Source organism: Pristiophorus japonicus, unplaced genomic scaffold (assembly GCF_044704955.1).
Source record: "Pristiophorus japonicus isolate sPriJap1 unplaced genomic scaffold, sPriJap1.hap1 HAP1_SCAFFOLD_563, whole genome shotgun sequence".
Lineage (NCBI taxonomy): Eukaryota > Metazoa > Chordata > Chondrichthyes > Pristiophoridae > Pristiophorus > Pristiophorus japonicus.
Window position 1 is genome coordinate 296499 of NW_027254471.1, and position 14673 is coordinate 311171.

At 51.7% G+C, this 14673-nt stretch overlaps 1 protein-coding gene across 3 annotated transcripts in view; it reads right to left on the minus strand.

The window, feature by feature from the left end:
• Positions 1–5799: 5799 nt before the first annotated feature.
• LOC139254640 (transportin-2) overlaps positions 5800–14673 on the minus strand; it is a 48791-nt gene continuing 39917 nt past the window's right edge. For all 3 annotated transcript variants that reach the window (XM_070873760.1, XM_070873757.1, XM_070873758.1), the window contains exons 20-24: positions 13164–13239; positions 11565–11664; positions 11051–11125; positions 10438–10570; positions 5800–10012 (exon numbers count right to left, since the gene is read on the minus strand). In XM_070873760.1, the coding sequence (XP_070729861.1) occupies positions 10463–10570; positions 11051–11125; positions 11565–11664; positions 13164–13239 (359 nt within the window). In that variant the 3' untranslated portion in view covers positions 5800–10012; positions 10438–10462. The remainder of the gene's footprint in view (positions 10013–10437; positions 10571–11050; positions 11126–11564; positions 11665–13163; positions 13240–14673) is intronic.

Below are 14673 nucleotides of genomic sequence, written 5' to 3' on the forward strand. Positions count from 1 at the left end.
CCGGCGCGCTCGCGGTACGTCACAAACATCACCTGACAGGACGGCCAGCGGCGCCACCTTATTACGTCATCCCCCCTGACGTTAAGCGACCCGTTACATGAGGGCAATGCAGCCCCGCCCCCGGAACCTGATTGGAGCATCGACCACTTGGAGCTGGCAGGGGCGGGGCAAGGCGTTGCCCAGGGTTACGGCGCCTCCAGCCGGGGACCTTGGTGTCCGGGCCCGGCCTCTCCCGCTGCTCTTCACCGCTGCCCCCAGCGTCGGTCAGATTGTCCGGCCAGGCTGCCGGCATCAGGGCCAGCCGCATTTCATCCACACAACCGGACAATGGCCCCTCACCGGGCAACATCTCCCCGACAGCACTGCCCCTCCCGCGCCACAAACTTCAGCCCATGGGTATCGGAGGGGCAGTGCTGAGGGAGTGCCACACTGTCGGAGGGGCGGTACTGAGGGAGTGCCACACTGTCGGAGGGACAGTACTGAGGGAGTGCCGCACTGTCGGAGGGGCAGTACTGAGGGAGTGCCGCACTGTCGGAGGGGCAGTACTGAGGGAGCCCCGCACTGTCGGAGGTTCAGTAATGAGGGAGTGCTGCACTGTCGGAGGTTCAGTAATGAGGGAGTGCTGCACTGTCGGAGGGGCAGTGCTGAGGGAGCGCCGGACTTTCGGAGGGGCAGTACTGAGGGAGTGCTGCACTGTCGGAGGGGCAGTACTGAGGGAGTGCTGCACTGTCGGAGGGGCAGTACTGAGGGAGCGCCGCAGTGACGGAGGGGCAGTACTGAGGGAGCGCCGCACTGTCGGAGGTTCAGTAATGAGGGAGTGCTGCACTGTCGGAGGGGCAGTGCTGAGGGAGCGCTGCAGTGTCGGAGGGGCAGTGCTGAGGGAGCGCCGCACTGTCGGAGGGGCAGTACTGAGGGAGCGCCGCACTGTCGGAGGGGCAGTACTGAGGGAGCGCCTCACTGTCGGAGGTTCAGTAATGAGGGAGTGCTGCACTGTCGGAGGGGCAGTGCTGAGGGAGTGCCGCACTGTCGGAGGTTCAGTAATGAGGGAGTGCTGCACTGTCGGAGGGGCAGTACTGAGGGAGCGCTGCAGTGTCGGAGGGGCAGTGCTGAGGGAGTGCTGCACTGTCGGAGGGGCAGTGCTGAGGGAGCGCCGGACTTTCGGAGGGGCAGTACTGAGGGAGTGCTGCACTGTCGGAGGGGCAGTGCTGAGGGAGTGCTGCACTGTCGGAGGGGCAGTACTGAGGGAGCACCGCACTGTGGGAGGGGCAGTACTGAGGGAGTGTTGCACTGTCAGAGGGGCAGTACTGAGGGAGTGCTGCACTGTCGGAGGGGCAGTACTGAGGGAGCGCCGCAGTGACGGAGGGGCAGTGCTGAGGGAGCGCCGCACTGTCGGAGGGGCGGTTTTTCGGGTGAGATGTTAAATTGAGGCTGTCTGCACTCTAAAATTGACATAAAAGATGTCCTGGTACTATTGAACGAGTTGGGGAGTCCCCCCGCCCAGTGTGCTGGCCAATATTTATCCCTCAACCAATATCACTAAAGCAGATGGTGTGTCCATTTGACTGTGGGATCCTGTGTTTCCCTACATTACAACAGAGACTACACTTTAAATGTAGTTGAGTAGCTCTGGTGCATTTTGGGATGTCATTGTTTATAAATACAAATTCTTCTTCTGAGCCGCTCATCAACTTTGTTTCCAGAATCAGTCAGAAATAGCCTTCCATTCAGTGGACAACTTATTAAAAGCATTAGCTTTAAAAAACACAGCCCGACACCTCGAAGTGTGATGTTGTTTATTGAGAGGAGAGGCCTCTTTTCTAGAAATGTCCATCTCGCAGTCACAGCTAACAAGGACGAGGCCCAGTTTAATTATCGACATCCACCACGCCTTGCCGCAAAGGAAATGCAGAGCGCTGACTGTCAGAAAATGCCCCACGTCGTGTTTAACCCAACAGAGCAAACACATACCCTTCCACCCATCTCCTGCAAGCATCAACACTATAGTGACAGACACCTTCTACTCTGCAGTGGAGCAAGGCCAGATGTGCCCACTTCTACCTGATCCAACAGCAGGAGGCACTGGATCGTGAACAGGAACCCTGGCTGATCTTCCCTTCTCGAAGCTCAAGGTCCCAGCCTGAACCCCACTCCCTCTGGATTGAAAGCAAGCCCTTTATTCATGGTCTAAATGACTGAGCACTGTACCAGGCGCCCTTTTACCCAGAGCCAGCTGAGTGACCATCACAATACTCAGTCTGCTAAGAGTGCCTGCAATACCCTCCATACTGAAACCATCAAACATCGGAGGCTCAAATAGGAACAGAAAATACGGGAAATATTCAGACCCGTCAACGGCTGTGGAGACGAGGTCAGGTTAACGTTTCAGGTCAATGATCTTTCGTTAGTTACTGAGCTGAAACATTAATCCAACCTTCCGCTCTAGGCGCTGCCTGACCTGCACCTTGTTTTTGTTTGACTTCCAGCCTCTGTCGCATTTTGCTTGTTTTATTGGAGATAAGAGTCAGGGCAGTCATTGTGTATCTAGATCCTTGCGTAACATGCTCAACATCAGTCACAGAGCACATCTGCAGCTTTCCAATCTCTTGCATAAGGTGTTTGAGCCAAGTTGTGCTGTTACTGTGCATCTTTATAAATGACCCAATCACTTGTGCATGTGAAGTGTGGATAAGTGCGCTGTGGGAGGTGAGGGTGGGGTCTGGAGTACAATGCAACAGGAAGTGGTTACTAAATGTTTAGGCGCCTGGCATCTATAACAGGGTGAAAGAAAACCATGCAATTTATTGAGTAGAATTTGATGTTTGGATCAACTAAATTCCAGTCCCATTCCAAGTCTGTGGCAACATTGGTGGGGGTGATCAGGAACCCAAGCTCTGCTGCTGCCATCGTCAGTGGACATCCAGTACTCAGTCCAACAGTTCCAGGCACGGACAGGTTACATATTGCCCACAGTTTTGAATTTAGTCACTTCAGTACTCAATTTCTTGGATATTAATAGAGTGAATGCATGGACTGTAAATCACAGCCACCACACAGTAATCCACATAGCTCAGAGCCCAGCCCTTTCAGTTGACACAGGTCCACTGATCATCCCCAATTACTGGGAACGGAAAACATTTCAAACTGGAGTGGCAGCTTGGTTCACTTGCTGGCGCTCTCCGCGGAGCGAGGCCGTCTGGGGGCTCGCGCCCCACGGAGCATCTTTTGGATGAGATGTTAAACTGGTCTGATGCTGCAGGCCCAATTTCATCATGGGAATAGAGTAGGGAGTTTGTCACGTCTTCCTCAGCACCAAAACATTAATTGCTTGCTTTTTGATCGCATTTGCTGGTTGTGGAATCTATTGTGTGCAAATGGTCAGAAGTGTTTCCCAGATAACACTGCCTGCTGTTCTTTGGTTGTGAATCACTTTGGGAACCCTAAGGATGGCCCTGTTTAGAGGTTCTGTGTACAGGTATCACTGCAGCTTATCAACAGGTGCTGAGGACAAAAAGCAGGGGTTATAGTTAGTAAGCCTCAATGTCGCTTGGCAATAGCCGCACAGGGTGAGGGGTCGGAGAGATACAATGCTACTCTACTACCCCCTGGTCCCGACCAGTGTCTCTGCCATTCAGCTTCTCACAAGATACAACCTGCAGGCACAGACTGGTATGTGGCCCCCACCACAGACCTCTCCATGGTCAATGCAGCTGAACCCTGGGCATATAGAAAGATTGGACACCAAGCCACATAGAGATATAATTATTCTTCAAAAACAATACAATAGGAATAAGAAAAAACACAAGACAGAGGCAAACTAGAGTCACGAGAAACCGATTTTAGTCCGTAAGAAAAAAGAAATAAAAGAAAAACAAATTTATACATAAAAATGAGAAAAAAATCTCAGTTGGGCAAAGGTGCAAGCGGCCGGCATTACACTGATCGAATTACAGGAAACACAGCGCACATTTACAAATATACAACTCAAAGTAAAAGGGGACAGCACAACACTGGTACATGAGCTCCGGGAGGGAGGGGTGGGATAGTTCAGAGAGTCATAAACAAAAGTTCGGCAATGAGAGCAGCTGAGAAACACAACATCCCAAACTATACAGCAGGCTCAGCACCCGCCCCATGTGGTCAAACCCCCGCTCAAACCCCCCCTCCCCCCATGTGGTCAAACCCCCCTCCCCCCATGTGGTCAAACCCCCCTCCCCCCATGTGGTCAAACCCCCCTCCCCCCATGTGGTCAAACCCCCGCTCAACCCCCCCCCTCCCCCCATGTGGTCAAACCCCCCTCCCCCCATGTGGTCAAACCCCCCTCCCCCCATGTGGTCAAACCCCCGCTCAACCCCCCCCTCCCCCCATGTGGTCAAACCCCCCTCCCCCCATGTGGTCAAACCCCCGCTCAACCCCCCCCTCCCCCCATGTGGTCAAACCCCCCCTCCCCCCATGTGGTCAAACCCCCGCTCAACCTCCCCCACCCACCCAATGCAGTGATCACCCACCCAGCACCCACCCAATGCAGTGATCACCCACCCAGCACCCACCCAATGCAGTGATCACCCATCCAGCACCCACCCAATGCAGTGATCACCCACCCTGCACCCACCCAATGCAGTGATTCCCCCCCTCCCCCACCCCAGTAACTGACCAATGTGATGACCACCTTTCCCCCCACCCATTCAATTCCCCCCCCGACAGAACGGCACACCTGCGGCGCTCGGGGCCCAAAATCGTTTTGTTCTGGCCTCGCTCTCTCCCCAAACACAGAACGGCGTCGCCTGATGCTGCACCCAACGACCAGTTGGCAGCTCCCCAGGACAGACTAGAAACAGATTTAGTGAGGGAGTCGTGTGTTTGAACAAAGCTCCCGCTTGGATTTTCTCAGGAAGTTGGGTTGCCATAGCAGCAGCGAGGTCCAGAGCAGGCACTGGGCGTTTGCTCCTGAATGCAGATGGAGGTAAGAGCGAGCGGGAGGCAGGGCATGGTGACAAGCAGCGGGCGAGGCTGTGGCCCATTCTCAGATACTCCCTTTGCCCAAACCAACTTTCACAGTTTAAAGACAGTTTACTCCTCCATACAATCCATTCTGTAAACTCAAAACACAAAAATACTCCTCCTAGTCAGGGCTGTTAAAAACAGGCAACAGTTGAATACGATTAATTTTCTGCTGTCTGTTTAAACTGAGAACTTCAATTTACTACTGACAGAATAAAAAAATCAAATTAAACCATCTTTTATAAGTCACTGCTATTGTTGGTGATAAAGTTACCACTGCATGCAGTGACCCTAGGCACTGGCACTCACCACTTCCTGTAGTACAAAGTGGTCCTCGGCAAGGAAGAGCCCACAGGCACAAGGCCAACGAATGCGCCCCTCCAATCCTCCACTCAGCACCAACGCTACACATGGGGTCCACCATTTGTGACAGGACCACTGGGACCTGGGGCCAGAGCCAGTGAGACTGGGAGGTGCACAGAAATTCCAGACCACCCCCCTGCCCTTTCAAACAATCAGAACCAATGCCCGAGCTCCCAGAACAGTTGCGTTGATCAGACCAGGACTCCGCATGGCCAGGAAGCAGAATGCAGCAAGTTCTGCTGCTCGACTTGGAGCTGTAGAGGGAGAGGACCCAGAATTCAAATCCCTGCAAGGTTTTTCCAACTGGTCCTCCCCACCCCCCCCCCTCACCCGCTCCCCACCCCCCCCTCACCCGCTCCCCACACCCCCCCCTCCTCCCCCCCCCAACAACCCCCCCCCCCCCCCCAACAACCCCCCCACCTTCCCCCACTCCCCACCTTCCCCCCACTTTTTTTTTTTAAAGATATAAAAAGTTAATGGTACAATGGAATTTTGTTGCAAGTAAACATATCCCAGACAGCCCCGTAAAAGGCTAGTTGTTTCCAGATGAGCCCCCCCCCGACCCAAGGGATGGGGAATCCCACTTTGGCTTTGCCCCAGTTCCAACTGCTTGTGGTACACAAACAATTGAAAGATACCTTTCAGCCAACGAGCCCCTGGTAAAGGGGTTCGATTTTTTTCGGGTGCTCCCTCTCTCATGGAAATGGCAGTGAGTAGAGATAGAGGCAAAATATACCAAGACCTCAGTCACTCGGTTAAAACAAAGCAGCCCGATATCCGTGCCTCCCATCCCGCTTCCTGCTACATTTTGATTACATCAGCATGACAAAGATACACTGTAGTTTACTTTTACGAATGATATTCAGGGTCTAGGAAGGTACGCACCACATTCAGCATGCAACATTCAGTCTGCAAGCTCAGTCAGACAGTCCCCATATAAAGCCAACCTTCTGGGGGCATCCAGGGGACGGGGCAAAGGAGCAGCATGAACCCTCAAACAGGCTCAATCACCTCCAATCCTCACTCTCACCCATGTGCCGCTGCTGTGAGGAGCAACCGCCATCGGCTAAACACAAACATTAATAAATTAAAACACACGAACACACAATCTACTGGCAGCAACTCCAAGCACAGGACTCATCAGGCCACACAAAACAAGGATACCTTCCCACCCTTGGTGACGGTTCACAAATGATAAAGCTTTGGGGCCATTTCACAGGGAATTCCACACCCATCAGCTGGCTATAAAATCCCGGTCAATGCCCGGTGGGCCCCTGTCACCAGTCTGGTAGCAATGGTACAGATTCCATCACGGGCAGTGTCAGGTGGCATTGGCTGTGCCACACAAAAGCATCTGAGAAACATCATGTTAAGGGGAAGGTGGTGTTATTTCTGGGAATGTTTGCAGAAAGTTCAAACCCATGGAGGTGGTAACCGAAAATAAATGAGTCTGAGGTCCCGAGGTTAGAAATAAACAAAAAAGGAATGAAATCCCCACTTTTAGGGGCAGATGGGCAAAAAAAAAAGCCGAAAACTCTCCCAGTTAGTGAGCAAGCATTGGGACTGGCTGAGCACCAGCAGTGGTCACTGGCCCAGCACCAGCAGTGGTCACTGGCCCAGCACCAGCAGTGGTCACTGGCCCAGCACCAGCAGTGGTCACTGGCCCAGCACCAGCAGTGGTCACTGGCCCAGCACCAGCAGTGGTCACTGGCCCAGCACCAGCAGTGGTCACTGGCCCAGCACCAGCAGTGGTCACTGGCCCAGCACCAGCAGTGGTCACTGGCCCAGCACCAGCAGTGGTCACTGGCCCAGCACCAGCAGTGGTCACTGGCCCAGCACCAGCAGTGGTCACTGGCCCAGCACCAGCAGTGGTCACTGGCCCAGCACCAGCAGTGGTCACTGGCCCAGTATTCCTGCTCATAACATCTGCTAACAGCTGTGACTGGGAACAAACCCATCCTGTCGACCACCCCACAACACTGAAGGTTCAACGCGATCTGTTACCTGACCCAAGGCCTATGTGCACTTGTGGAAATGCCCCACATCAGCCGGTGAGCCAGGCACCCCTCACTTACATCTCAGGCCAGCGTTCTCAGCCCACTAAAAACTGCACTGGAACCCAACGGGTTAGAGACCACATCCAACACCCCCAGCTTGAGAGATCAGCACAGGAACAAAGTTCAGAGATTCTCACCATTCCTCCCAACGCAGTGATGGATGCAAGAGACACTCAGGATATAGCCAAAACAGACCATCCATTTTAATCCTTGCGTCACTAGAATTTCTCACTCAATTGTTAAAAACAGTTAAAAAGAATTTTCTAAACATTTCCTATGAGCGAGGGCAAAAGATGCCAGGTGAGAATAGGGTGGGCAGGAATGGCTACCCCCATCCCCCACGGGCCCATGAATGTGTAACTAGTGGCAACGATTCACACAGGCTGACTCAGTCCGAGATCCAGTGCCTGGGCCATACTAAGCCAGTGATCCAATGTCTGGGCCATACGAAGCCAGTGATCCAGTGTCTGGGCCGTACGAAGCCAGTGATCCAGTATGAAGATCTGTGCCAGGGACAAGCTGGGGCTTAGGTGTGACACTCCTACAGCTGAACATCACACAGACTGTCAAAGCTCAAACAAACAGCAAGCCCGACACTGACAGCCCGTAGGCCTCACTGAATTGATCAGCGATGACCAACATGGCGGGGAGATGGCCTATTTTTTTAAAAAGTTGAAGAATCACGGCACAGAAACCTCTCCACAGAATCCTGCTCCAATAATTACACAGGTGCATGTGAATTTGTTTGGAAGCGATTTCAATCATCACTCACATTGGTCACGGAGACGAGGCAGCATTGCTGCCAGGTCGCGCGTGTTAAAGGTGAACGGTAAGTTGCTATAACCACTGCTGGCAGCTACCAGCCATCACCGCTCCCTGCTCCAGTCTTCGCCAACTGGTTGTCAGGGCTGCTGTGACACAGGGCCTGCCCCGACACAGGGCCTGCCCCGACACAGGGCCTGCCCCGACACAGGGCCTGCCCCGACACAGGGCCTGCCCCGACACAGGGCCTGCCCCGACACAGGGCCTGCCCCGACACAGGGCCTGCCCCGACACAGGGCCTGCCCCGACACAGGGCCTGCCCCGACACAGGGCCTGCCCCGACACAGGGCCTGCCCCGACACAGGGCCTGCCCTTCTGTCTGCAGGTCCCGGAGCAGGGAAGTTGCCACAAGGATGATCAAAATAGCAGGAAACAAAAATGAAGCTATCTGAACCATTCTGGTGGCAGCAAGTTTTAAAAAGCACAAGCAGACACTTCCAACGTGAAATCAATGCATTTGACACCAACCATTCGTCAGAATTGGAAACAAATGGTCAAAAATTCTAATTGGAAGGGTCCAAGCTGGGAACATAAAATCCCAGGCAGTGCACTGAGAAAAAGCGATGGCACAGTAAATATGCACGCTCGCAGGGCACAGCGTCCTCATGAGCGACTCCGACACTGGTGCTCCCCCTCCCCGCCCCCGGGCCCTCCTACAATGCAGCAGCTACAGCTCAGTCAGTTCCTAGTCTGCCCAGCAACCAAAGGGCAGTCTCCTCCGACACGCTTGGGTCAAATTGTTCAGTCCAGGAACGTGGAGCCAACTATCCAACATCTAAAAAGGTGTCACCGATGCAACCAAGAGGCTTTTTTTTTTAAAAAAAGGTTTGTGTTTTTCTCTTTGTGAACACTTCAATTTACACTTTTTTGTTTTAAAACAATATGAAGACAAGAGGATGCAGCAGCACATTATCACAGAAAGTAATTAGGAACAAACCCGAACACTTCAGTTTAACAGGGCATCGGCAGAGCATGACGGTACAGACATGCTTCGCTACAGTATCACGGTACAGGCTTTTATTCCGGTCTACGACCATCTCTCCCCCTCCCCCCACGTCCGGCCTCTCCAGGGAGCACAAGGCCAAGTGTCACTCCACACGGGAACGATCCGTTACAACCCATCGGAAAAGATAGTGAAGCCTTGATCTACATACACACATTACGATTCATTACGTTCTATTCAGAGATCACTAGACTATTACAGCGCACCACCATGCAGTCTAGCTTTAAACAGTGACTCTTTTTTTTGATGACTGCTGGCGTATCTATGCGACGATACAAAGCTCGGTATGCTTTCTAGTTTTAATGTGTTAAAAAAAAGTTTTTTTTAATTTTAAAAACTTCTACTCTTAAACCACGGCACAAGCAGCAGACTTGTGTTGTCCCAGATTTAGCTGGACAAGGCCATTCAAACCTAGCCAATTTTATTAATCTTTTGGAATTCTTCACTAAGCTTGCCTATATTTTAATTTTTTTTCCTAAATTTCCCACACTTTTTGCCCCCTCCCGAGTTGTCCAACTGAGAGATTTGACCCTTGGGATCTTTGGATTGTCCCGTGTAGTGGCAGACTGCCTCTTCAGAGAAGGCCTACAAGATCTTTCTGCCTAATTAATCCAGTTTGCTCTGGTTTAGAGGCTGTTTTTCCCCCGATATTTTCGGAGAAAGGGGGCGTGTTTTTAGTCCCACCAACTCCACCCTAACCCCCCATTGACAGGGCAGTGCAACTCCTAGATGTGGATGATTTCCCAGTAGCCCTCCCAGCAACAGAAACCTGACAAGAGAAAGAGAAACAGACTTTAGTATTTATCCACAGCATGTCAGAAATTAGTATTCTAAATAAAATAAGTCATAAGGACCCTAATGGTCAATCAATCAGCTTCAAATCCCGCAATTAAGCTGCACAATAGCTGCCACCCGACCCCGAATCCGTGCCAGTACACGATCGGCCAGGACAGACCAGTGCCAGGTACCAGGATTTCTTTCTGCGGGATGTGAGAAGGGGACAAGGACTGCCCGACCTCATTCTATTTCAAATCCTCTCTGCCCCCCGCAGCTCAAAGCCAGCGAACAGGAATTAGACAGCACGAGGCGGGAAAGCTTCCCCCTACAAATCTCACAGCAAGATCCCCACCTATCAACCGAATACTCGGCCGGACCCGACCCTGCCTGCCTTGGCTCCTGGCACAGGATGCTTACCTGACATTGTGTCCCTTAATTTCAGCTATACGCCATAGAACGCAGACAGCCGCTCCTTGAGAAGTGGTGGGAACTGTTCCGAAAATTGCTGCCAGTTCTCCTCACCAACCTGCTCCTTGAACCCATGTAGGATCTGCAAGACAGTGTCAAATGTAGATCGTAATGTACCGAAGAACAGGTCTCTCAAAGTTCATCTTCCACCATGAGCTTTTTTGGTAATAATGCAAGCAAGACAAGACAAGAACCATCATAGATAAATATTCCCTTGGCTTTAACTGTAGTGGAAAGTACAAATGTCGAGGCAGGGGTAAATGCATCCCTCAGTGTGGCAGTGAAACACACACACTACAAGGGCCCAGGTTTGACCCTGGGTCTGTGCCGAGTGAGCTGTGCTCAGCCAGAGCAGCAGGGGGCACTTTAGCTGACCTTGGTGCCTCTGATCACTGTCAGTCTGGATCCAGGCCCTGTGTTTGGGGGCGGGGGGGGGGGGGGAGCCGCAGGAGGTCCCAGGAGGGCTTTTGGGGGGTGGGGGCGGTCCCAGGATTGGGGGGTGTCCCAGAGTTTGGGGGGCGCAGGGAGAGGAGTGGACAAAGTCCCCGGAACGAGCACCCACCTTGTAAAACATGTCCCGCAGGTCATCCTTTGGGCTCACCCATGAAGCAACAGCATCACAGAAGAAGATGAAGTCCTACAAGAAAGATAGGGTTAGTTTTAATCTGTTACCTTGCACACCGACAGCTTTCCCTCCGTGCACTGGACATACAAGGCTCACCCACACAGAGGCTGCTTAAACCAGACACCACAGGACGCACATTTCGCATTAACCCGGTGGAGAATGCCTGGAATTGTGGAACTTGGTCACCCCAAAACTACCCTGCCTCTCCCCACGGGTCTGTGCCGAGTCCTGGCAGTCACCGGGTGCCCACTGTTACCTCAGGTGAGCCCAGTGAGTGGCAGCAAGATATTTCATCACATGGGCCATCGCAGTTGCCCAATCCTGTGATCAGGAGCAGGTACCCCGGCTGCGCACTCCTCTTTAACCCAGGGTTCCCCAGGCTATGATCAGCACATGCAGCACAGACCCAGGGCGGCCCAGTCACACACCAGGCAGCAGAGTATTTCCTTACCTGCACCACACCCCCGGGATTCACTCCAATCATCATACAGATCCCACGGAATGCAGAATCTTTCTCTTCGTTATCACGGATATTCCTCAAGGACGTGCACCTGTGAATTACAAGGCACACTGTCGGAGTCTGAAAGCAACATGGCTGGGAATCAGTGTGGGCACTTCACGTGCCAGGCCGGAGGTTAGAGAGCCCATCCCTCAGCTCTAGGCTACACACACTGAATAGAAACATAGAAAATAGGTGCAGGAGTAGGCCATTCGGCCCTTCAAGCCTGCACCACCATTCAATAAGATCACAGCTGATCATTCCCTCAGTACCCCTTTCCTGCTTTCTCTCCATACCCCGTGATCCCTTTAGCCGTAAGGGCCATATCTAACTCCCTTTTGAATATATCCAATGAACTGGCATCAACAACTCTCTGCGCTAGGGAATTCCACAGGTTCACCACTCTCTGAGTGAAGATGTTTCTCCTCATCTCAGTCCTAAATGGCCTACACCTTATCCTTAGACTGTGTCCCCTGGTTCTGGACTTCCCCAACATCGGGAACATTCTTCCTGTCTAACCTGTCCCGTCCTGTCAAAATCTTATACGTTTCTATGAGATCCCCTCTCATCCTTCTCAACTCCAGTGTATAAAGGCCCAGTTGATCCAGTCTTTCCTCATATGTCAGCCCAGCCATCCCGGGAATCAGTCTGGTGAACCTTCCCTGCACTCCCTCAATAGCAAGAACATCCTTCCTCAGATTAGGAGACCAAAACTGAACACAATATTCCAGGTGAGGCTTCACCAAGGCCCTGTACAACTGCAGTAAGACCTCCCTGCTCCTATACTCAAATCCCCTCGCTATGAAGGTCAACATACCATTTGCCTTCTTCACCGCCTGCTGTACCTGCATGCCAACTTTCAATGACTGATGTACCATGACACCCAGGTCTCGTTGCATCTCCCCTTTTCCTAATCTGCCACCATTCAGATAATATTCTGCCTTTGTGTTTTTACCACCAAAGTGGATAACCTCACATTTATCCACATTATACTGCATCTGCCATGCATTTGCCCACTCACCTAACCTGTCCAAATCACCCTGCAGTCTCCTAGCATCCTCCTCGCAGTTCACACTGTCACCCTGTTTAGTGTCATCTGCAAACTTGGAGATAGTACATTCAATTCATTCATTCAAATCGTTAATGTATATTGTAAAGAGCAGGGGTCCCAGCACTGAGCCCTGCGGCACTCCACGAGTCACTGCCTCCCATTCCGAAAAGAACCCATTTATCCCAACTCTCTGCTTCCTGTCTGCCAACCAGTTCTCTATCCACGTCAGTACATTACCCCCAATACCATGTGCTTTGATTTAGTACACCAATCTCTTGTGTGGGACCTTGTCAAAAGCCTTTTGAAAGTCCAAATACACCACATCCACTGGTTCTCCCTTGTCCACTCTACCAGTTACATCCTCAAAAAATTCCAGAAGATTTGTCAAGCATGATTTCCCTTTCATAAATCCATGCTGACTTGGACCGATCCTGTCACTGCTTTCCAAATGCCCACAGCCACACAGGGAGGAGGGAAGGAAAAGGGAATAAAACACTCACCATGGCCTGATGAACTGCTGTAGCATGGGTGCAACTTCCTGGGGACACACGTAACCTAGTCGGCCGATGGTTATAGCTGTGGAGAGAAGAGACAGAGAAAGTAACAACAGCACCACCTCCACCAGTTACAGCTGCCCCCAACGTTAACAACGCTCAGAATAGAAAAGTTCAACATTCTTCAGTTCAGGATTCAAATGTCTGCAACTTCTAATCATCACGGCAGTGTTGCAAGGTGCCAGTCTCATTCGATAACCTTGCTGGTGTCCTGCACTGTGGGATTCACCTGGTATTCTCAGTCACGGCGCGAGCAGGGGCCAAAAGCTGGGGGAGGAGCCCCCAAGAACAGGCCGGGGGCCCAGAAGCGGGAGACGGACAGTTCATTATTAGATATCAGTGCAATCAATCCAACACTAGAAACATTCCCAACACACACAGGTTTGTGCCACTGTGCTGCATAAATCAGGAAGTGATTTATAAATGAGAATCCCGCAATGAACAGTTTTGGGAATACATGTGCTCACCTTGAGCTCTGAGCCAGTACCCCGGGAGCATGCTGGGACCCCAGCTATTTACAATATACATTAATGATTTAGACGAAGGAATTGAGTGTAATATCTCCAAGTTTGCAGATGACACTAAGCTGGGTGGCGGTGTGAGGAGGATGCTAAGAGGCTGCAGGGTGATTTGAACAGGTTAGGTGAGTGGGCAAATGCATGGCAGATGCAGTATAATGTGGATAAATGTGAGGTTATCCACTTTGGTGGTAAAAACACAAAGGCAGAATATCTGAATGGCAGCAGATTAGGAAAAGGGGAGGTGCAACGAGACCTGGGTGTCATGGTACATCAGTCATTGAAAGTTGGCATGCAGGTACAGCAGGCGGTGAAGGCGGCAAATGGTATGTTGGCCTTCATAGCGAGGGGATTTGAGTATAGGAGCAGGGAGGTCTTACTGCAGTTGTACAGGGCCTTGGTGAGGCCTCACCTGGAATATTGTGTTCAGTTTTGGTCTCCTAATCTGAGGAAGGACGTTCTTGCTATTGAGGGAGTGCAGCAAAGGTTCACCAGACTGATTCCCGGGATGGCGGGACTGACATATGAGAGACTGGATCAACTGGGCCTTTATACACTGGAGTTTAGAAGGATGAGAGGGGATCTCATAGAAACTTACAAGATTCTGACAGGACTGGACAGGTTAGATGCGGGAAGAATGTTCCTGATGATGGGGAAGTCCAGAACCAGGGGACATCGTCTAAGGATAAGGGGTAGGCCATTTAGGACTGAGATGAGGAGAAACTTCTTCAGAGTTGTTAACCTGTGGAATTCCCTACCGCAGAGTGTTGTTGATGCCAGTTCATTGGATATATTCAATAGGGAGTTAGATATGGCCCTTACGGCTAGAGGGATCAAGGGGTATGGAGAGAAAGCAGGAAAGGGGTACTGAGGGAATGATCAGCCATGATCTTATTGAATGGTGGTGCAGGCTCAAAGGGCCGAATGGCCTACTCCTG